The sequence below is a fragment of the Etheostoma cragini genome, chromosome 22, assembly GCF_013103735.1.
Source record: "Etheostoma cragini isolate CJK2018 chromosome 22, CSU_Ecrag_1.0, whole genome shotgun sequence".
In the NCBI taxonomy this organism is placed as follows: domain Eukaryota; kingdom Metazoa; phylum Chordata; class Actinopteri; order Perciformes; family Percidae; genus Etheostoma; species Etheostoma cragini.
In genome coordinates, this window is record NC_048428.1 from 8,461,861 (window position 1) to 8,485,956 (window position 24,096).

At 40.2% G+C, this 24,096-nt stretch overlaps 1 protein-coding gene across 3 annotated transcripts; it reads right to left on the reverse strand.

Moving 5' to 3' along the window:
• Positions 1 to 4,551: 4,551 nt before the first annotated feature.
• Positions 4,552 to 20,865, reverse strand: slc22a17 (solute carrier family 22 member 17). Of its 3 annotated transcripts, none has more exons than XM_034862101.1 (10): positions 20,612 to 20,865; positions 18,750 to 19,287; positions 14,047 to 14,150; positions 11,572 to 11,726; positions 10,802 to 10,967; positions 8,814 to 8,938; positions 8,254 to 8,359; positions 7,779 to 8,002; positions 6,569 to 6,680; positions 5,475 to 5,751 (listed from the first exon to the last, which is right to left on the reverse strand). In XM_034862101.1, exons 2-10 carry the CDS (start codon positions 19,224 to 19,226, stop codon positions 5,475 to 5,477), a joined length of 1,746 nt encoding a protein of 581 aa, XP_034717992.1. In that variant the 5' UTR covers positions 19,227 to 19,287; positions 20,612 to 20,865. The 3 variants fall into 3 exon arrangements, with proteins under 3 accessions (XP_034717994.1, XP_034717992.1, XP_034717993.1); XM_034862102.1 differs by having other exon boundaries at positions 18,750 to 19,303; positions 20,612 to 20,826; XM_034862103.1 differs by lacking the exon at positions 20,612 to 20,865 and having other exon boundaries at positions 4,552 to 5,751; positions 18,750 to 19,226.
• Between the last annotated feature and the right edge of the window lie 3,231 nt (positions 20,866 to 24,096).

Here is a 24,096-nt window from a genome sequence, read left to right on the forward strand (position 1 = left end):
ATGGTCATTGCATTTCTGAGAGTGATTTTTATTCGTATGTACAGTATGTGTGATATATGTTTGTTGTGTTATGGTTGTCTTGCTACTAGATTCCTAAAATTTCCTTCGGGATGAATTAAGTATCTGTCTCTCTAGCTATCAACCTTCAAATCCTCTATAGGCTTCTTCCATTTTGAAATGCTTTTCCTCCCACATACTGTAAACTACAGACATCATTCAAACAGCTATTGGAACACAATTCAGCTTTTTGATGTATTTTATAGTTTTTGTGTTATCAATTTTAGGTTTAGTAGTTCTTTCAGGCGCTATCCTCATAATGGGTGTGTATTGTGTTACTTAGACTTTTTGAGTGGAGTTTGCATGTTCTTCCAGACTTTGTTCAACATACTGCACAATTACTTTTTATCACTACTTTTGACATACTATACAATGATTTGATCACTTTTATCAACATACTATACTCACTTTTTTTGACATACTATACTATGACTCTGTTATAAGTTCTTTCAACATACCTTTCTATAACTTTTGACACTTTTTTCGACATACCATATAAAACAAGTCATAACACAGTATTTTAAAAAAAATGTAAAAAGTAATAGTATAAACAGTATAGTTTGTCAAAAACAGTCATAGTATAGTATGTCGAAGAAAGTCATAAAAAATCATAGTATAGTATATTGGGGGGAAAAAAGTGATGAAAAAGCTATATTATATAGTACGTAGAAAACAAGTCATACTATTGTATATCGAAAAAAGTGAAAAGACATACTACACTATGCCTTTTTATCACTTTTTTAACATACTATATTATCACTTTTTTCAACATACTATATTATGACTTTTAAAGATTATTTTTCTGGGGATTTACATCTTTAATGGATGGGACAGTTCAGATATGAAAGAGACATTTAGGTGACCATTCTGCTAACCAGCCACATAAAACCTTTAATTTTTAATCACTTTTTTTCAACATCCTATTCTTTATTCAACATACTATCCTATGACTTTTATCCATGGTACTATACTACAACTTTCTTATCACTATTTTTGACATATTATACTATGACTATTGACATACTACATTGTAACTTTTCATTGTAACGCACTATAATATGACTTTGCTAACAAACTATACTTTGACTTTTTTATTCACTTTTCTGACATAATATAGTATAGAATGACCTTTATAACATACTATACTATGACTTTTTATGACTTTTTCCCCTTTTTCAACATACTGTGCTGTGACTTTTTCCCCCCTTTCTTTGACATATTGTACTATGACTTTTTTCACTTTATTCAATATACGATACAATGACTTTTTTCCCTTTTTTGACATGCTATACTATGCCTTTTTATCACCTTCTTTCTATGTACTGTGCAATGATGTTTTTTGTCATACTATACTATGATTCTTTATGACTTTTTCGACATACTATAGTATAGAGTGACTTTCTTCGACTTACTATACTATGATTTTTTTATCACTTTTTTCGACATACTATACTATGGCAATTTTATTACTTTTTGACATACTACACTAGTGTTTTTTATCCTTTTTTCAACACATTATATTATGACTTTGTCCAACAAACCTTTATCTGCCCAAGCTAAACTACAGTGGCTGGCCCAACTGGCTCCATATGGAGACGCCTCCCTGAGGAAGCAGGGGGCTGATAATCTCAGCAAGGCAGATTACAGGTACGTTTGTATCAATGCATGCTGCTACCTCCAAGATGTCTTGCAGATGTTTCAAAACCTGCTGGGCTACAGCACCTCTGAGCTGTGCAGCTCCAGCCACAACAAGCCCGTCTGCCTCTGTGTGTTGCTGCTACACTCCAACGTTCACAGCTCAGGGGGACAGAAAGGCTCTGCCACACAGCGCAGGGACCTTACGGCTCATTATTATTTAAGTATTTATCAATTACGGCCTCAGTATATTCCTCTGGGGGGGGAGGAAATTACACCAGTTCATAATAATGTAAGTAATAAGGCTGTCTTTTCTAGTTACTTATAATGTGTTTATGTGGCCAGTTTAGTCTTTGGTGAGTATTGTGCCCAGTTGTAATGTTTCCCTCTTGTGGTCTATACAGGTACAGTCCTAGTTTTACACTACCAGAAACAGATTTTTTGCCAATGTTATTTTTTACTTGCATGGAATTTGCATTGGTGTGCTCGGCGTAGGGCTCGGCAATATATCAATATTATATCCATATCGATACATATATATATGTCTTTTCCTGGTTTTAAAGGCTACATTAAAGTATCTAAGTAAAATACAGTACTTTTCTGAAACTGTTCTTGCTGTTGCTTTGCCTTTACACACTTAGTCAATATATTCACATTACTGAGGATTCTCTATCTGAAATCCCGTTGTGTAAATATTTTGTGAAAGCACTAATAGTCAAACCCACGATGTTGCTGCAATAATGATATCGAGGTAAACATGGGAAAAGGGAATAAACAATAGAGAAAGGTACTGCAACCATCAAGAACATTTACAGAAAGAAATATACAATAAAAATGTTTACAAAGATGCTATAACAAATCTGTACAATATAACAGTTTTAGAGAAGAACACTGTAGGTTTTTGTGAAGGGTTGGCAAAAATATTGATCAGGGGAAGTATGCATTACGTATATGTAGCAAGTATTCACATTATTATTTAATATCTTCAATATCAATCATTGTCTTCGGCTGGTTGGATATCTTCAGCTTCTCACTTGAGGTCCTGGGAGATGAGGAAGCGGAAGGACTTGTTCACTTCACGTGGAACGTTAGAAGAGGAGATCGTTACCACTGTGCTGTGGCCTGTCTCACAGCACCAGACATTACATTTGCAGGATTTCACACTTGAAACAAACTTAACATGTTTGTGTGTTGTCTGGGGTTTGCTCAGTTTCTGACTTTTCTCAATTTGCATTCTGTGCCACTACTACGCCCTCTGTGCTTCCTTTACAGCAAAGCTTTCTAAAACAAGTTCCCTCCATTCACTTTTAATCCTCTCATAATAATAACAAAAAAGTGCAACTGTACTGTATGTATGGGCATGAAAAAGTATAAACATTGAATGTGTCAGTTATGTGCAGTTGTTACTAATTATTCACAGGTGGGTAATACGCCTCAGCTCCAGGCCAGCTGGCAGATCAGATTTTCACATACGTAGCATCAGCGGGATTTCCAAAACAGATTAGAGAGATTTAGCAGCAGTTCACACTGAGATTCGACTGGGCTACAACTTCAGCGTTACGTCAACATCACATACAAAATATCAGAAGGAAATACTGCTACTGGCAGATATTCCTGTGTGCATTTGAAAAACTCTGCTAGAAATGTATCGTATGCATTGTATAGTGTTTAGGTGTCAGGCCTCTAGGTCCATAGAGACTGTATGTTACTTCTGGTTAATGATTGATTTAAAGAACACTATGTGCTAAGATATGTAACGTAATTACCTCCCTATTTTCAGTGGTATCATCTTCTCCGCATTTATCATTGCAGACAGTGATTCACATGTAACAAATCTTGAAAAAAATAGTCTGTGTCTTGTTAATTTAACCAGTTTTATTTTACATGAAATCAGGCTATAGGGTTAACTGCATCACACTCATCAATGAACAGATCATCAGTGTTGTCAGACATAACACTATTCGAGCCAAGTTAATCGTAGTGATAATAATTATCAGTGTGTATGTGTTAGGACTTGTTGAGTGCAACAAACAGAGGAGATAAAAACTACCAAAAGCTGACAGAGGAAGAAGCTGTCAGCAGAAGTGAGTATTCTTTTTTTTATAAACTTCTTTAGTGAATCCTCAACATCAGAGTCCAAATTAAACACCTCCCCCTTCCTCCTAATATCACGCACCCACGAACAAAGACAAGAAAAAGAATTACCAGAGCACACATTAACATACACTGGGGAACGTACACTAAAACCGACATGCTTAGGTAATTCTCCCACATGACTGAACCATTATGAAACGTGGCGTCAGCCAGCTCGCTCAAAATAAAGAAGCCATGAAGAAAATATATCCATGGTGCGTGTTTGAGGAGTCGGGGGGGGGGTGTAATTTGGCGCTCCGGGGCCCTCTTCAGCTCCCGTTCAAACCTCCTGGAGCATAATCAACGGGCCCTTTCTCCAGCATCAAGAAACATTCAGGTAAAATTCTTTCAAAACTACCACATTTAAGTGCTGACAAAATATATGTGTGCTGGTTATACAAGCCACCATTTAAACTTTGACCGCAGTTTGTTTGTACCCGTCTATTCTCTTACAGCTCCCACTGGTCGTCTAGAGAGGTATTGAGTAACTATAAGCTTTTGAGGAAATACAGAAACAGTTTACAGCTTCACTGTTATTTGATAAGAGAGTCATCTCAACCCAATTAAACAATATTTAGATTAATACTTTAAAGAATGCTAGGCCTCTGGATAATTTACTGATTTTGCTTAATAACAACATAAATAAGACATACACATTGCTGGCTCCAGGCCAGATCCAGTATGTGGATTTAACTATTTGAACATGACCCCCTTTCTGTTTCAAGGCCTTTTTCTTTTTTTTTGCCTCTGATTCCAATACCGATAATAGTTTATTGACGCTAATAAAACTGTCCATACATTTTGAAGATTTGGGGCATGTTAACCACCATCGTCTTTAAAAAGAATCTTTAAAAGTGCTTTTTAGCGCTTGTCCTCTGCAATGCATACTGTTCTGTAGTTTTCAGCCACAGGGTCAGCTTTAGCTAAACTCAGATGCCCTTAGAAGTTAAAGAAACTAAGTTAAGAGTATTTACAAGGCATCCACACTCCATTGAGTCTTGCAACAAATGTTCGAGAACTGTGGTCCGCCACAGAATAGAGGTATACAAAGCTGACTTTGCTTTGATTTTGCACACCTTCTTCAAGCACTTCTAGTGTCGTCGTACACAGCAAACACGACAAAAGACTTTCTATGCAGGTTAAGACAAATGCTAGGAATAATTACTACTATTAACTACTCTCTGACCCACATCTGGTCTGGAGTGTCGGTAGTAAGCAGCAAACATCTCTATGACAGACGCACAGGACGACGGCGTGCAACAGGGTATGCTGGTGTGTCACATGGTGGTGGTGTGTTTGTGGGTGTGTGTGTGGGGGGGGGGTGCCGTCTAATCAGTAGGAGATGAAGATGTAGAATGCCCTCCATGTGTCTCTGAACATCGTGCGTCACACAACTGAATGGCAGGAAATAGAGAATGGTGAAGACGAGTGGCTCGACCCCACCGCCTGCGTTTGGAATGACTAGAGGATGATATGTTAGGAAGCTTAGACGGTGTAATCACGTTCATCACCGCCCTTCATCGTCCGTCCACAATTATCTGTGCAGCCCTCGTCTCTTTCTCTTCCTCTGCACGAGCACGATGGATGTAAATCGTCTGGCTGTAAAGTCGGTGGTTGAAGCACATTCCGACCTCTTTTTCAGGGGTCTTTTAGGTCTCTGGGTTGGGCGTGGCTAGCAGCGGCACATTGTCCCTCCTCCTCCTGCCCAGTGGGGGGCGTCTGTACTGCTCACCGTCGGCCAGCGTCTGGGGCAGCGGCTTCCTCTTGCTCTCAGGCAGCAGCAGTATGGACAGCACGGCCAGCAGGGCCAGAGAGGAGTAGACCACGTGGTGAAGGAAGTAACCGTAGTGGTTCCTCAGGTCCATGAGCGGGGAGCTGAGGCGGCCCACGCAGCCCAGGGCCAGCACCGCACCCACACCACTGCCCCTGCAGACACACACAGCTGCACATTGGACACGTATACACACACACACATCTTCCACATATACGCTAGGATTTCATTTTTCATATTCAGTCATGCCATACTCAAAAACAGAACTTCCATTGGGTGCAGATTTTTTTTTTTTTAATTTTATTTATTGTTTTATTAGAAGTAAAATAGCATTTGCAAAGATTTTTATTAAATTGTCTGATAAATTTTGTATAAAAAGAGTAAAACAGGCCTATTGTTGCTCTGTTGTCTCTGTATGAAATTGTGAAGTTCAACATTTTGATAATTGCCGTAATTTATTATTTAATTAGGAGAAAATGTGTACCACTTTCATGTTTCATGTCTGTTACATTTCAAAAAGCTAGTCACATCTCTAAAGTTTCTACCAGCCAAGGTATATCTTGTTGGTAAAGTCCATGCAGAACCAAAGTGTAAAAGTTGAGTTAGTTGTGTGACCCTGTTTCCAGACGATCTGTGAGTGGTTTAATCTTCTCATCTAACTCTTAAAAAGAAAGTGAAGAAGCTTTTCCAAAAATTTTAAAAGAAGAGAAACTAAGCTGTTATGTCACTTTAAGAGAGATACCAGTTAATCAGGATTGTTAGTCATAACTAATACATATTAATGGACTTTTCCTCTCTCCTTCCTCACAATTTTCTGCATTTTTAATGTCCTGAGTCATTTTGGCAGCACTAATGGGCTGAGCAGGCTCTTTTCCAAAGAAACTAATATTCCACATCTTAATACATTTTCAAAAACTGAATTCAGAAAAGTCTGCTTTAACTCTTAAATCAGCGTTGCGGTGTTAGTGTTACCTGATGACGGTGGGCATGATCTCTGCAGTGAAGAGGATGCAGAGGGAGGCGGTGGCCTGGGAGGAGAAGAGACCCAGCACTGAAAAAACTGTGATGGCTGTCTCACTGAGATCTAAAGGGAAGGAGGAAGCACAGGCATCAGTAACTAGGGACTAGAGTTGGGCAGTATCCAAGTTTTGATACCGTTAAATCTGCTCGCTATCTCACGGTAATAGGGTGTTAGTGTGACTAATTAAAAATGATGACATAAGGCTCAGGCGGCGTCACCAAACTGTTGGCCTGAGCACCATTCACAAACTGAAAACCAATCACTAATACTGAAACACCTCTCCCTTCTCATTAGGTCCAAACCTGAAATGCTGCCAAACTGCAGGAGTCTTGTTCTTCTCCAAGTCTCTCTCTCTCTCTCTCTCTCTCTCTCTCTCTCTCTCTCTCTCTATGACAACCACATATTAGCATTTTTAGGCATTTAATAAATTACATTTAATATTTTATCCTTGTCTCCTATGACTTTTATTGATTACCGCCCAACCCTACTATGGACTACATTGATGAATTGCAGATATTCGGTTTTTCATTTTCATATGATTTACCATGATGCCCTGTTGATTTCCACTGTAGAACTCTGAGTCATCCGTTCCAATAAACAGTAGACTCAGAGAGCAGGGAGCAGCCTCTAAGAGGTCACCTGAAACGCCGTCAGCGGCCAGTGCTGCTGCTGCCCCCTCGGCCTTTGATGCATGACTAAAGCGCCTGACACGGCTTTGACTTTGCTGCCACCGCAGTGTCCTACATAAACTGAATGCCGTACTCATTTTCAGCCACAAGGGGGAGACTGAGACTGAGGCAACTGTGAGTGTGTTTCTACACCACGCTGTGGAAAGACAAAGCCACCTGGGATGTATTTTTCCATGAACAGAGCTAAGCAGTTCGCCTTTCATCTATTTCATAATGCATGAAACAAAAGCCTAACATGAAGCTGAGCTTAACATCAACTAAACTAACTTTCACCTTCTGTCTAATTATGAGATGATGAAGAAAAGGCCTTTAATCCTCATTCAAGCCTCAAATAAAGTCTGTGCAGTGACAGGGGGGGGACGTCTGGGGAGAGGAAGGAGGACTGTGTCCACCTTGTGGGCAAAGACTTTTAATAGCTTCCTTCATCTGTCTCTTTGGAGAAAACAATGTCCTGCAACTACAGCGTGCTTACACTCCATTAGTCCCAGGAGGATCAAAGAGGCCAGCCCCGTCATCGTCATGGCGAGGAGCAGGATGCCACGGCGGCCGCACCTGTCTACGGTCGCCCAGAGCAACAGCCAGGCCCCACCCCCGGCGCACACAGACAGCAGGTAGGTCCAATAGAAGCTGGGGGCCGTGCCTCTGACGTCTCCTCGGAAAGAGCTGTAACAGTGACTAATGCCGTGAGAGATGAATCTGAGGGAGGAATGACCCCAAAAAAAGACAAAGAGTAAGCAGTCATTATAAGAGTTTTTCTTTTTAAAATAGAAAAGAGTCACGAGAGTCGGAGTGGACGAACATCACAAACAAAATCTGTCAGAATACTTTCAGGATGAAATATGAGACAACAGCCGGTTCCTGTGAATAAAGTGCTACACAAAGGCAAAGGGCTGACTCAGAACTGCAGCGGTGCTAAAAGAAGGTCAAGAGTGTGTGGGATGACTTACGAGGTGAAGCCGAGCACACACATGTTCTTCCAGATGTTCCTGCTGTGGAAGAGCTCAGGAAAGGACAGGTGAGGGCGTGAGGAGGGGGCCGGCTCTGAATCCAGCTCTGCAGCAGTTAAACAGGACAAAACTGGATTTCTTTTTTTTCTTTTCTTTTTTATTCACGGCTCAACAATAGTAAAAATATTCAAAAGGTCACTGTCAATTTTATTTATCTGAAAAGAAACATGTATAAGAGGTCATATAAAGGTTGTTTAAAAGCCATTTAAAATACTGTATCTGCACCAGGCTCTTTAAAAATTAGATTCTATGGTAACACTTAAACCTCCTATTTAGCATTCATTACCATAATATAAAAATGTATACATTTTTATGACATAATATAACACTATGATGTTATTATGAAGATATAATGCCATTAAGTTGTTTGTAAATGTATTTTAAATTAACTATAAGTCCTGTAATAGTAACCGTAACAGTTTTTTAGGTTCAATTAAAGTTAGAATTAAATAAAATTGAAGGGGGGTAACACACACACACACACACACACACACACACACCTGTGAAGCTCTCGTCGTCCCTCACATCTCTGTTGGAGTTCCTTCTCTCCGTGAAGGAGTTCATGTCTGCAGATCTCTCTGACATCAGGAGCCAGCGAGGAGACTCTGGAAACACCCCGGGAATGCTGCCGGAGAGGAAAGAAATATGTTGGTTCCACTCTTCAATCTCTGCACCTTTACCCAGCTCCAAAACTATGCTGCTCATATTTTCTCCTTCAGAATGAAAAATAAGCTGTGTGGGTGACAAAGTAGCAGAATTCTTTATATCTTAATCCAGATTTTCATCCAAACCTCCAATTCATTTCTAGTAATAAATATTTTTGGTTGATTAGGGTTCAAACCGCAAAGCTGTTTTAGTTATTATTGTTATTATTTGTTGTCTGCCGTGCCGGCTCAAATTCCCGTGAGTTGGAATGAGCTCGACACATGAAACTTGGGGGAATGATTGTAAATGGTGTGCGTGTGCTTCTATAGAAATATGAACCCAATCGGCCACATGGTGGCGCTGTAATTAAGGATTCCAAATTCAAACTTTGAAAGGCCACACCCCCCCCACACCATGAGTCCGATTGACTTCCCCACACATGTGCAGCTTAATGTGCTCTAAAAAAAAGCCTCAAGTACCATTACGGTCCGCCTAAAAAATGTTCCAGCCATTTGTAATTTTTTGGGAAACACATTTTTGAGATCTCCTACACTGTTGTTCCATTTGCCACCAAATTTTCAGTGAATCATCAATGGATCAAGCCTATCACGAGTCATATAAAGCATGTCCATATCTCAATTACTTTTCAAGTTATTGACCAATGAACTTTGAAAGGGGCGTGGCTCTGGATATAAATGAACACAAATAAGCAACCGTAAGGAAAATAGATATACCCTGACAGCTTCCTTTACATACAGCCCTAGTGGATGCTACAAGTGCAAGATAAGTGAATGGCAATAGACATATTTTACCAGAAATCCCATATTTGTTGTCCAATCAACACAAATCTCTCAGGATAAGTCCTCATAAGCACCTGAACCACAATAGAACACCACGGGGCGCTATAAATCCAAACAAACTGCAGTTGATAGAGTGCAAATCAGGCTATAAATGACTAAATGTTTGTCCAATCAACATTAAAAAAAACATCCAGGAAATGTCTACATAATGACCTCACACATACGCTGCAAGTCCCATTCCAATTGACCACTAGGGCGCGCTTTAAATGCCCAGTACCTGGACATTGAATGACACAAATCAAGGTTTGAACTTGGAATCGCAGCTTGCACCTTTATTATTAGTAGTTGTTTTTGTGTTGGTCATCTGCTTTTCTCAAATTGCGGTAATCTGGACTGAGCTACATTTCACTCTGAATTGAATCTAAATGTTTTTTACGAATCAGTTTTAGGCATTTTAAACAAAGTGCACTGTTTGTCCATTCATTATAAAGCTTGCAGGATATGTTTTATAATGACGTTGGACCACATGTGTGAAATTACTTTGAAGTCGCTATGGAGAAATAAGGTTTGAAGCCGCGAATCGCCGTTTGCGCCTATATTTTGGTATTGAAACTGCAATGAAGGCTTCTCTTGTAACAAAGGTCTCAGAGTGACTGAGGACCTTAAACAAAGTAGTCCTGATGCATTCTGACATGAACTAAAAGGCTCAGTGTGACGAGGGGATTGGATCAATATCATCCGACAAAGCTTTCAGCAAGTCAGTTGCCATCAAAACGCTTTATCAAAAGACTATCAGGTTCCTTCACTCTCTTGTCACTGCAGTCTCACAGGAAAATAAACACACGTGCATACTTGTGACTGTCTACTATACTTAGATATTCTAATATCTAAATATGAAAAGGAAATGTGGATGATTGTGGAAGTGCCACAAAAGGGATTCAAAAAGCTAAAAATGAAAATTGAATTAAACAGAAAGGGCTTATAAAGGAATAATCATACACGTACACACACACACACACACACACAAACACACACACACATACCCGTAACTGAGAAAGAGTGTTAGCGGGGCAGCGCCAGCTCCCAGCAGGCCCCTCCAGGACTGGCAGCCCAGGGCAACGGCCAGCAGCAGCAGCTCTCCGGCTACAGTCATCAGGCCGGCCAGCATGGTCACCACCAGCCTCAGAGACGGTTCACACAGCTCCAGACCTGACAGGCGACAACACATCATCAATCCTGACAAATGCTTACCTGCTAAACAAGCATGTCTGCCAGGGCTGCACACCCTATACCATACAACCATCATCTTGAAAATAACTGGGAGGCCCTAAACACATCGCAAAAAGTTGCAACATATCGCAAAAGACACTCTTTTTTTTTGAGTTAGTTGAATGAAAACATCTGTAGAATACTGCCTTTTAAAATGTAACTTATTGTTTAGTGATGCCTTTAATGTTCAATTCGATGTTCAATTTTTTTCAATAAAAGAATATTTAGTGTTATTTGCTTTAAATTCAACAAGCAATTTGTTGTATTTTAGCAGAATACTGAAAGCAGCAGAAATGCAGAGCTGAGTACACTTAAACATTTTATTTTGAAGTTACATAGATATCGCGATATTCAGCAACGTTAGTATGCATATTTTCCTCATATCGTGCAGCCCAATCGTCAGCATTGTCACTGTAAACATGTTAGCATGCTGACGTTAGCGTCGCTGTACCTGACTACATGTTGGAGACACCAACATCGTTGTCAATCATGTTTGATGGATCTTTTTCTGCTAAAAAACAAAAATATATATACATATACTCACGAGTGATGTACAGAATGAGGTAGACTCCCGCACTAGCTGCCGCCAAACAGAAACGCATGACAACGAAGATGGAAGGGTACGGAGAGACACACACCAGCACCCCAAACACCACCGACAGGGTCAGACAAGTCAACAGAGTCTTGGACCTGCCCAGCCTGCAGGGAAACAGAGATACAGTGTGTACTGAACACCACCTGACCGACACGTCCTTACACCAGAATTATTACACCACAAATCTATTACTCTTGTTGTTTTTGATACAACTTACTGATAAATACTATCCTCTCCATGTTTTGTTTTGTTTTTTTGGCCCTGGGACGCATTCCCATTCACAGAGTATTGTTTGCAATTGTTTGTCTCTTGTTAACAATTTCTAAATGTCTAAAAAGAATAATAATTAAAAAAATTAGATCACAAAAAAAAATTACTGAGAAATAAAAATTGGGATATTGTTCATCTACCATCCCAAAAGTGACTTTAGTCATTTTATCATCAAAAAGAAAGGACATTTAATTCTATATCAAGATGAAAAAACATTAAACCAAGATGCAGAAGTACATGATAATGTAAATAGGTTCTGAGTACCCAAGGGCGAAAACACTACTTCACTAGTTTAAATATTACAGCAAGAGGGTTGAGATCAGAAAATGATCAGTGGATTTAATAATACAAGAGAAACTGAGAGTAGGAACGGCATCATTAACCATTAATGTTGCAAATCCATTCCTAGTTTCATGCCATTTACAAATCATTTAGACAAAATTACAAATTAAAGCAGATTAAATGTTTATAAATAAAACTAATTTCCCATAATTTCATTAAGACTTTTAAGGCCTGATTTCTGTCAAACTGAATTTACATTTTAAGATGATGTCTAAGGACCTGCAGACAACCTGTTCAAATATATTACCAAAGTGCATCATCAAAGCTGTCAAAAAGGTGCTGCAATCACAAAGAAAGACATAAATAAAACATATGAATGCATCTGCAAAAGGTCTGAAACATAGTGTAACTCCTGTGATGTCACTAAATGTGACGTTCAGCTGCATGCAGGTGCAACCTGCAGATTTGCACTGTTCCCTTTTTTTTCTTTGTACGTTCCCTAGGAGGCAGCATTAATTCACTAGTCTTAACAAACAGATGCTATGCTCAGTTGGTCAGCAAATGAATAAGGGTTGTTAGCTGATTAAACTGGCATCCTCTCCCTCGCAATTCCCCACAAAACTACTGCTTCCCCGACAGCACAGCAGACACGGGCTGGATCCATTATGTCAATTATTAGAGGGGCTTGGGTTGTGTTTAATGTAGAGTGCAGAGCGTGAGGTCCTAAGCACTAGGCATATGTAAAAACTCAGACTAACATTTACCTTTTATGCCATGCATTGCTTATATGTAAAAAAATAAATAAATAAATAAAAAATGCTAATTGTGATATATTCTTAAGGTAGTGGAACTGCAATGTCAAGAGATGGAAGACTGAGAAACAAAGTGATTTAACAGCGCAGTTTGTTGCATGCCATGACAAGACAATCCTCAAACACGCTTTCCAGACTGACACAGTAGTCTGGATCCACGGAAGTTGAGTCAGTGTTTTGCCGTGCTCAAAATCCCTTAGTTTAGGGAAAAAACAACAAACTTTGAGCCAACAAGCTACTCGCTGAAAATAGCTGAATTTTTTTTTTTAAGATTATTTTTTTGGGCATTTTTTAGGCCTTTAATGGACAGGACAGCTGAAGTTGTGAAAGGGGAGAGAGAGAGGGAGTGACATGCAGCAAAGGGCCGCAGGCCGGATTCGAACCCGGGCCGGCTGCGTCAAGGAGTAAACCTCTATACACGGGTACCTGCTCTACCAACTGAGCTATCTGGGTGCCCTGAAAGTAGCAAGTTTTGAAGAAAATTTGGCTCTCGTTTTGGGACCTACTGGTTGGATTTGCCATGAACGAAGTGCACACTGAGATTATTATTAGAGCAAATTACATTTAACCATGTATCTACAGTAGCTTATTTTAAAAAAATCACGTTACTGTATTGTTTGAACAGTTGACTACATTTAATATTATACATGGCGTTTTCCTTTTGCGAGGTGCAAATGTTTCACACAAATTCCTTCCCGATCCTATTCTGCAGAGCCAGCGTTGTAACATCCGGAGTTTAGGGCCGCCCAAGATGATTGTGATTGGTTTAAACCCTGAGCGTTTCCTTCTCTTATCCCAGAATGGATCTGTGGTGTAGCAAGACCTAACGCTACAGACTACTGCCAGACTAGTGACACAGTAACCTATTAACAGAAATCGCCTTGGGTTGTAAATTTGGTCTTTTCTAAACCACACAGCCTGCAAGAAACACTGGTGTTTGTGTGTGTGTGTGTGTGTGTGTGTGTGTGTGTGTGTGTGTGTGTGTGTGTGTGTGTGTGTGTGTGTGTGTGTGTGTGTGTGTGTGTGTGTGTGTGTGTGTGTGTGTGTGTGTGTGTATTACCTGTCAGCAGCATAGCCTAGGCCGAGACAGCCAGTTAGGACGCCCAGGATGAAACACACTTCCTCCACTGGGACCAGCCAGTACTGAGCACACACCAGGTCCCACTGGACAGCACAGACACAAGAGAGAGGAAGACAGATCTGTTAGTTATTATCGGTGCAGGTAATTACAACATACATGTTGGAGAACAGGAAGTCTTCAGGCAGACATCACCACACATATGGAGCAACAGGAAAATGGAAGAGATAGAAATCCAGATCGACACACTGGAATGTTTCATTAATATTCCAACCAACCAAAACTTAAGTTCACATTTTGACCCCATTACCTATAAGAAATGCAGCTAACAATAATCTTTTTGGTGAAATTATTCTGACCCTTCTTTTGAGCAAAGGATGAATAGAAGAGTGCAAGGTGAGGTCCATACCCTAAATAAATTAAATCCTTTATCTATGACAATGATAGAAAAGAAAAAAATCATTATGTTTGAGATCATATTTTGTTTGTTCACTTGTATATAATTTCTAAATGTCAAAAAATAATAATAAAAAAATAGATAGTAATAACTATAAACGATTTGATTTTTTTCTAAATGAATTACTTAAATTCACTAACTGAAAATGAATGAATCAATATTTTTAGCTGCGCTTAGTTTTCTGCCCTACTACCTATGTTTACCATAAATCATTATCATTAACAAGTTACACATGTTAGACTGTTTGTAAACTGTAAATAAAAAGTGGTAGATTGATAGATAAGCAGTGTAGCCAGACCATAATACCAGCGCTGACATAGCGCTGGGGAGATTGTCCGTAATTTAAGGACATCGGCGTACCAAAAAGAAAGGAAATATTACACCTAATTTACACCTGGCTGTGAAGACATATTTCAGATAGATGTGTCTAGTTTTGAAGACAACAAAAGACAAGCAGAAGCTATTTGCTTCCAAAGAGAGTTGGACGTGTGGTGCCTTCCTATCTGCCTTTTTTAAAGCCCTAAGCCATAATATAGTGTAGTAGCATAGTATAACATCACTGAGCAGTCACATTGATTGCTAGCTTGACTTACTCATGAAGAAACGAGCCTCCGGCAAATTAAATTGCTCACTTAATTAATTGCTTAATGAATTAGTTACTTCGTTCCAAAGGCAGCCCAGTTTCATTTATTCACAGAACACATGAATATTATGATTTATATGCAATTACTTCACAGAGATGGTGCAAGAGATTTAGTGTCTGGTCCTTTCTGGATGTATTAACACGTGTTCTTTTACTGTGTGGTTTTGTGTTTTAAAAAATAATGATGTGTGCACTTGGATTACAAAAGGAGATTACTGGCTGAGAGAATGACACAGTATAAAGCCTTCAGGATCCTCAGACTACAAGATACAATACAAACAAAGGACGAGGTAAACTTATAAAATTACTGTGTATGTGGTGATAGCAATGTATTACATTCATTAGTAGTAGTAGTGGCAGCAGTATCAGTAAATATCAGTATAGTAAATAGTAACAGTAGCAGCTACTGGGCCAATTTACATAATACTAGTGCAATATCAGTGGGCCTAAAAAGTGGGCTTATTTGTTTAAAAAAAACAGAAATCTGCTCTCAGTTTTGATCAAATCAAGCGAAGCCACTGATTTGCATCAACAGCTGAGCTCTTCTAATGTCGCTGTGTGCTGGCCGCTAAAAGCAAAAAGATTTTAACGATCTAGAGAGGGACAGCAGAGGGCCAGCAAAAAAAAAAGGCCTTATATAATTGGAGTCCGTGCACAGAAACATAAAAGCCTGTCACATAATATCAGCTGTCCTATTGCTGAGGCACAGAGCCACAACAGTGTGCACCAGTCGGGTAAAGGGCAGCACAGCAACCCATAGTGCTCATCCGGGTGGAACTCTTTGGACAACAGGAGGAGGGTAAAATGTAAACAAACGAGTTTGTAAACTCCTCAGACTGGTTTTTGGGAATAAGGCAGCAATCAGGTCCTGTACGTCACTCCGGGGAGGAGTGAAACCTGCAACATTTCTCCCTTTCACATTTCAGACTGAAACAGAGCCTGTTGCTATTGTGTGATAGTCTCAACTACAACTTTGTTCATTCCTTTTTGTTGTTATTTTCACTAAATGTTTGCCATCAGAGCGAGGTTACAGAGGTTTTAGGATGACTTTTCAGCTTGAACACAACAAGAATCTTAATAGAGAGATAGAACAAGAATATATATATCTACACACACGGTATTTATGGTGATATAGTAGATTTATTGAAAAAAAAAATCCATTCAGACACGTTTAATCTGACAAATCAATACTATTCCAATAAATGGAATACTGCAATAAAGTCCTGCTTAGTAATTTGCAATGTCGTCCCCATGGGTAATACACCCAGGTATGTATAAAATGTATAGCTACTACTATATAAATGCTTTGTCAACATTATTGAATAATAATGACAGGAAGTGCTTGTGCATTAGCCCGTAGATCCACAACCCAGAGATGTTAAGTGGAGTTTGTCTCTATTGAAGTGACAGTATTTATTGATTGTGGCGGAAACAAAGCTGATCAGAGGCTCTCCTGCTTCCTGATCAGCAGACAGCCAGCTCAGCAAAGCGAATATCACTGGAGGAACAGATCGGCATGACAGCAAAAAATATATATACTTTCTGAGCTTAACCTGATTTAAGAGCCCAAATATGTCCGCCCAGGGCCCTTGCAGTATGTAAAACGATGGGTGGATGGACGAGACTGTAAGCATGCTACTTACTGTATGCCTTTAAGAATGGATATGTTGCACACATGCTTTTGCTAAATGCTTCCCTTGGCAGCGTTTATGTATCCTCAGCTCTCTGCAGTGATGTGGGTGGATTACCACTGAACTGCCCTAATACCAGGGACTGGAGGGCTGGGTGTGGTTCCCACAAAACAGACACACAGGCCAGAGAGTGGGAAACTGAGCAGCCGTCCAGGCTCTTTTATGATATACAGCTCAGAGAGGAAATGCATGTTTTTTCCCCACACTGGTCAAGCAAGTAGTATACATAGTGAGACATTAATGCACCAACACAGCATTTACCTGCTGTATTTATCATATTGGTTACCTGTTATAACAAATCGAATACATGTATGACGTGGGTTGCCGTCATGAATATGAACAGCGTGAGCAGCAGAGCAGCTTTTTCCTACATTTAGAAATTTGAGAATTAGACCTGAATCTATAATTGCACTGAGAAACACAAGCTCCACTGGCCACTCGAATAGATTCTTTTTCTCTTATTTGGAGAAATCCTTTGATTGTGTAGTTATGTGCATATGAGGTTTTTTTCTCAAACCTGTCAATATTCCTGGTGTTTCTTTTAGGGGACACAACGCAATTCTAAAGGCAAGAGAATGTCACCCTTGACACAATATTCCCTCTTCCACTGTAGCTTATCTTTAATCTGCCTGTCTGCTGTATTATACGTGTATGACAAGAAGTTACAGTTAAAAGGTTAAAAGATACAAAGTTGTGTCCATGGTGGTTTAACTCCTCAGAGCAGTGAGGCACATGGTTTAACATTTACTGAGATGCCCATAAGAAAGTCTTTTTAAAGGATCATCACTATGTTTGTATATGTCCCCATTACATGCAAATTGTTGCCAATCATATTCCAAAGCATAACAAGGTTGTCCATTAATTTAAGTATAATCTTTTTCTACCTCAATACCAATCAGGTTGTGAGCAGAGATTGTTCTTCCTCCGCAATGTACGTATGTAAGGAAACTTTGACTTCTTCACATTCTCAGAAATCTCTCTCTAACGGCCGCTAACGTTGTCACAGTGACGTAAGTAAAACACAATTCTGAATGAGTCACCAAGCTTTGCCCAACCTGGCGTCCCAGCCCTACCCTCACGGATGAATAAAAGTCCAACTAACAACTGGCAAAAGGGCGTTGCAAGACTCAAGATGGACAGTTTTAAAAAAAGTATAAATACTGATGTAGCAGACCCATGTATTTGGTCTTCTTCCTTGTCAAAACCTGGTGCCTACATAACCCACAATACCACCCAACTGTCGGAGATTTGAGTTTGATATTCCAGTGATTTTCAAAATGGGGTCTGTGGTACTTTGCCAGGGGGGCTGTGAAAAGTTTTCAGATTTATTAATTTAAATTATTTAAGCCTTTTTCCCTGAAGCTGAGATGAGGAGCAAACTACCGAAGTCTGGTAAACTCACACCACATAAAGACAGGTGAGTGTATGAGAGACACTATACCTATACAGAGCTTTTTTTTTTTTAAATGTATCTAATCATGTATATTTCTGCAGTTTAGCAGTGGTGTGTATGGAACAACAGCATCACGCTGACTTGGTATTAACCTCCTGTTTGGTGTGGACCAAACAGGAGGTTTGTGTTGGAAAATTTGATGTGGTTCTCCCGAATCTCCACACAACTATAACCAAAACTTCACTTAAAAACATAGGCGATTAAATGCTATGTTGCATTATAAACTAGCAACATCTGAGGCTTTACAAGCCACCAGGAGAAGAGGCTGCATGCTCAGCAAGACCCTCCTGTGGATAAATACAGGATAACCACTGTTTTAGTATTTTACGGCCTAGATCCATGCATAAACAAAAAGGAACCCCCGCCACAGAAAGCCAAAACAATGAACTAGACCAGGACCATAATGAGAGAGTTCAGGAGCATCCCAGGCCAGGGCTTTACCTCAGTAACGATGTTTTTCCTGAGCCCTTCTGTAACATTGTAGTCCCAGCCGGCCTTGCATACCACTATTGCTGACTGGCTGCCGTTGACGTACTGCATACACTGGGACAGGCCCCCGCTGTCCCCATGCCTCTCCCCCTTCTCCCAGGGCAGGGAGGCATTCAGCACCTCAGGCGATGGTAAGGGCCCCGGCAGGTGGCAGTGATGGGGCGGGGAGAGGGTGATGAGGGGGTCGGAAGAGAGCAGGAAGGCTAGGAAGAGGTTGGGCAGGATGGAGAGAGCAATCAGAACCCTCTGCTTCTTCCTGCCCAGAGCCAGCACCATCACCTCCCCCGTGGGAGGCAGCGAGGGTGGGGCAGGCAGGGAGGAGGAAGAAGGGGCTGGGGAGGAGGGAACTGGTGAGGAGGGGAGGGATGGAGGGGGAGCAGGGCACGGGGAAGGGGAGACCAGAGGTGGAGAGTCCGGGGAAGTCATCATTGGGGGTGGAGGTGAGGGGGAGGTTGTACCCCAGACAGAAGGGAAGAGACGTCGGAGAGCTCTGTGGAAGACAACAACTACACAGCATTATTTATAGTTTAAACACCCAACACAAGACTGACATGTAGCAGGCTAACTCTTAGAGTTCATGGAAAAAAGAAAATAACCTTTAACAATCCATTACAGTAGGAAAAGCACAGGTATAAATAAAGTAATAAATGACAGCTGAATTACATTAATTGCTTTAGTTTCAGGGTCCTGGTCTTGTGCATACTTACAGTATCAACATCTGAATATATTTAGATATCACACATATAGCCATTACTTTGCTAATTTTACTTTGACGCTTATGTGTGTTCACCTGATATACCAGCCACGTGGTATTTCCTGCCTGCCGTTTTCCTGCCTTGTGGAGTGACACTCATATGAAAGTTCACAGTAACGTCGCATTTCGACTGACTCCATTATTTCCAGAGCAAAGAGTGACACACTGGGTCTTTCACAATGAGACTACACTATTTTAAACACTGTGGAAATATCTATCCAGAGATTCCTACTGAACAGAAGAAATACTTGTGCCAAGTATTGACATAATCCAATTCTGTCCACCCAAAGAGTTAATTTAGTACCAGGAATATAAAAATCATACTTGTACACGTACATAAACATCCCCTGAAGAGCTGAAATGAGTAGTCATGCACTATTTTCTTACATTTTAGAGGCCACACAATAGGTTAAGGTTAATACAAGGAAGAAACTCCAGTCAAAAGGAGTTTTGTTGTCAAGTGTAGCCTATCTGTCAGTAGCCTTTAATGGTACATGGGGAGAAAGAAAACAAGTAAAACAGTTTAAAAAAAAGGGCTGTGGGCTAAAACCCTAAAAGGATGGGTGTTTTTAGAGGAGAGGGAGCCCTTCCCTCTCTGTATTACAGGCTGCTCTCTGTGTTCCCAGTTGAGGGCTGGAATGTGAACAGCCTGTGCTTTCCTCAGCAGCCTCATCTGTCGGTGCACATGGTGCTCCTCAAGCAGCCACAGTTGCCGTGTTTTCCTTACACAGAGCCAGGAAGTCTTTCAACAACAACAAAAAAAATCCCACAGGGTTTACATAAGAGCTTTTACAACAGGGGGTTAAAGGACGTGGGGGGAATGTAACAACACATGGGACTGGCTGGCCTCTGAGGAAGTACTTACACAATGGCAGATAGAGTGACAGTGTGAGGAGAATAAAATGACAATGCAGAGGGGTGAAGCAGCTGCGCCAGGCTGGTCGTACAGGACCGCCAAGACGCACACCTGCCCCGGCAGACTGGCGAAACACACAGCGGCTGATATTACAATATTACAAAGTCTGCCTGGCTTTAAAACCAGACGCAAACTGCTACTCACCCGTTTAAAATGTTGTCCAATGTGATCCCAAATGCTACTGCCCGTTAGTCTCTTCCAAACCTCCAAAACATAGCGGGGGAGGCGGGGAGACTTATAGGGAGTACCGCATTCACCGTGTCTTCTTTGCGTCTCGATGCCAGACGGCTTTGCCTGTTATATGAAAAGACATTTCTGTCCCAGAGAAGTGTAGTCTCTAATAAACACCAGCGCTGTCTTTGACACAAGCAAGGACACTGGACTCCTGTTAGCCACTTTGGGGTGAGATGATGCTAATAGACTCCTCTCCTACCGTCGCTGGTTTTTAACGTTACTGTTTTGTCCATGTTTCTGCCAGCCGACATTACACAAAATTATTAAATAAGACATGATTGTGTCCGCCATCAACTTAAAGGGAAACTCGTCGTCAGTCAGCCGCAGGTCGCTGACAAAGAGCGGGTGGAAAACTGCATTAGGAGAAGCCTGTTTATAGAGACGAGCAGTTCTGCCGGTGGCGGCAGACTTCGATACAAGTCGGCTAAAATCGTCAAAGCGACGTCCCCTTGTCTCACTGCTTTCAAAGATCGTATATGATGAGGTGTTATTTCACTCAGCAATAAATTCATTTTCCCTTTATTCATTTGGGTACTATTCTCATAGATATATAATGTCTATGATTATGCTACTTAGCTAGCAAACATAATATTGGTTGGTTTCGTTGGCCCAACCTTTAACGCTACGACAGAAATACAATGTTGGACCAACGTCTATTTGCTACACGGGTACTTTCCGGACACAGTTTTTATCTCGTAAGTTGTGACTTCAAGTCACGACCATATACCGTTAATAATATTATTATATAATTAATCAATATTATTAATCAATATGTATACAGTCTGTGGTCACGACTCACGACTGAGCTAGAGAGCGTTCCAGGCAGTCACGACAAACCATTCTAGCTAACCTAGCGTTAGCTAACAGCTACATAATGTTGACGTTAGCTAGCGCTAGCTGATACTAGCGACTTCTAGTAGCCTGTCGCTACACAATGTATGTGTTGTAGTTTTTGTATTACAATGTGTGGAATTACTTTACCCTGCTATTCCCATTTCTCGACATTAATTACTGGCGACTTTACAGCATTAACAGGGTCGCATTTGTTGTTTCTGTGTGACTCAAAAACTGTAACTGGGAGAAGGCTAGCCTACACGATCTGGTACGAGTTCACAGGTAACATTTTAACCAAAACATTATGTACAATGAGCTATTACTACTCTTTCCATTTCCACAAAAAAATATTATCACACTTGTTTTTCTAAAACAGCTATATTAGATTCAACGTATCTATGAAAATGCTACTGGCCATGCCAAAATGCTACTGGCCATGCCTTGTTAATGTTAATTATGAATATATCCTATAAGATTCTGCACACTTTTTATGTTGGTTGAGCATCACATTTTTGTATGTTTTTTTGTGAATTTTTGCCAAGAAAATCTCAATTTTTCGTTCTCTTCAAATTTAAGAATCTCACACATTTTTAATAGGTGTATTTCATTTTGATTTTGTTCTAAAGTATGGGTGGCAGGAAAAGAAGATTAGAAAGAAAAATGTGTAGGAATACTGCGTTGGCTTTTGTATGTACGTATATAGCCTACATATTTATTATCATGTTAATAAGTGAATAACTAGCCAAAAAATACAGAACCAGACTTGAGAAAAGTAAAATGTTCCCAGAAAGACTATTTGGAGTAATAGGTTTGTGCACGCCAACCCTTTATTTGCACTTATCCAAGAACATACGGCATATGCCGTGATGGTATTTGGACAGCAAATGAAGTACACAGATTCATTTGTAGAGTGAGACATCTGTTCTTTATAAAATATCTCTTCAGAAGGTCTGCATGTAGTTCTCTCTGCCGCATGATGGAGCCATAAATCACAGGCCACCACAAGAGACCAGAGACCAGTCTAATACAGCCTACACTGTTACCTCCATGGTCCAGGCTCATATGGGCTTGTTCTCGTAAATATGCAATGATTAAAATGTAATTTTGATATATGTAAGAAATGTCACACGTTGTGTGCTTGATCAGATCATTTATTTTTTCAGCCATGTTTATTACTCTTCTGTCCTATACATGTATTAGGTGCCAGGGCCATCACTACTATTTCTGCACAATAGTTTTTTTCCCCTCTTTACCAGTATACTATTCCTGTGTATACCATTTCCACCTTGTTTTAGGTGGGAGATAATAACCAGGTTTGATAGACCTACTGTATAGTGACTTAGAATGTACAGTGACCTACATTACCATTGGATTCAGCCATCCAGTTGGTAATGACTGCTAAGCTACACTTGATGGCACTAACACATTGTGTTCCACTGGTATGGCAACAGCCAACAGTGGAAGGCTTTGGCTTTATCAGTCAACACAAACATTGCTCTACCTTTAAATGCTGTTAGTTATTGAGCGTTTAAATTGGCAAGAGTGCTAAGAAAATGCTTTTTTTTTTAAACATAAAATCCTGATTACATCTTGTAAGTAATGTTAGCGTCTGCTGTCATGACAGTGTATTTGTGTTACCCACACAACATGACCAAAATGGCTGTCGCTTCCCTTTAGTACAAAGAGAGCATCTGTATATTACAGCTTATGAATATGTGAGGTAAATTATCTACTGGATCACAAATGTGGATCCTTAAAATAGCTAACTGCAACAACAAAAAAGAACAATCAAAAGTGCTACACTTTTTTAAGCAGATGAATTGCCCTCAGTTAGTATGAGGACCACAATGGAAGTAAGTCCTGGACTTTATTGTATTTTTATCCTCGATTGTATTTGATGTCTTTTAATGTATAGGGCGTTCTTGATACGATTAAATAAATCAAATTTAAAAAGTAAATCATGCCATGAAAAGCGATTTACACCACTGCAGAATCTCTTTCTCTACAAGGCTCTTTCTGACTGATTATGTTGGTACCATTGCTGGAAGGTTTTTTGAAGGTCTAATGGGAACCTGAAAAAGAGAAAAAGCTCATCCTCTGACCGCAGATTTGTACTGGGCTGCCTCTTAGTTGTGAACATGTGTGAGTGTGAAGTGCGGAAGTGGTGAAATAGAGATAAAAAGTTTATGTTTCCCATGTTTGGACTTAATCTTGTGTTGTTTGTATGTTGTTATATTCAATCATTCTTTGCTCTGAAAACCAAAGTCCAATTAGTTTCTCAACCACTGCCATAATAATACCTTTAATAATCAGGAGCTGTAAGATTGGAGCTGCTTCACTGGGGATGTGGTAGGGTTCATGGCCTGCTGCTGTTGGGTAACTTGGTAGGGATTAGGTGAAATACAGTCTTTCTTCACTCTGTGGAGATGTTGCAGTCCTGGGACCACAAATTGCCCCACACGATGCTGTGGGACATTTCAACAGACATGGTCAAACAAGAAGTCATTGTGTGCCGCTCTACACATGGCAGGCTATAAGTAGCCTGTGTATCACTTTCATTC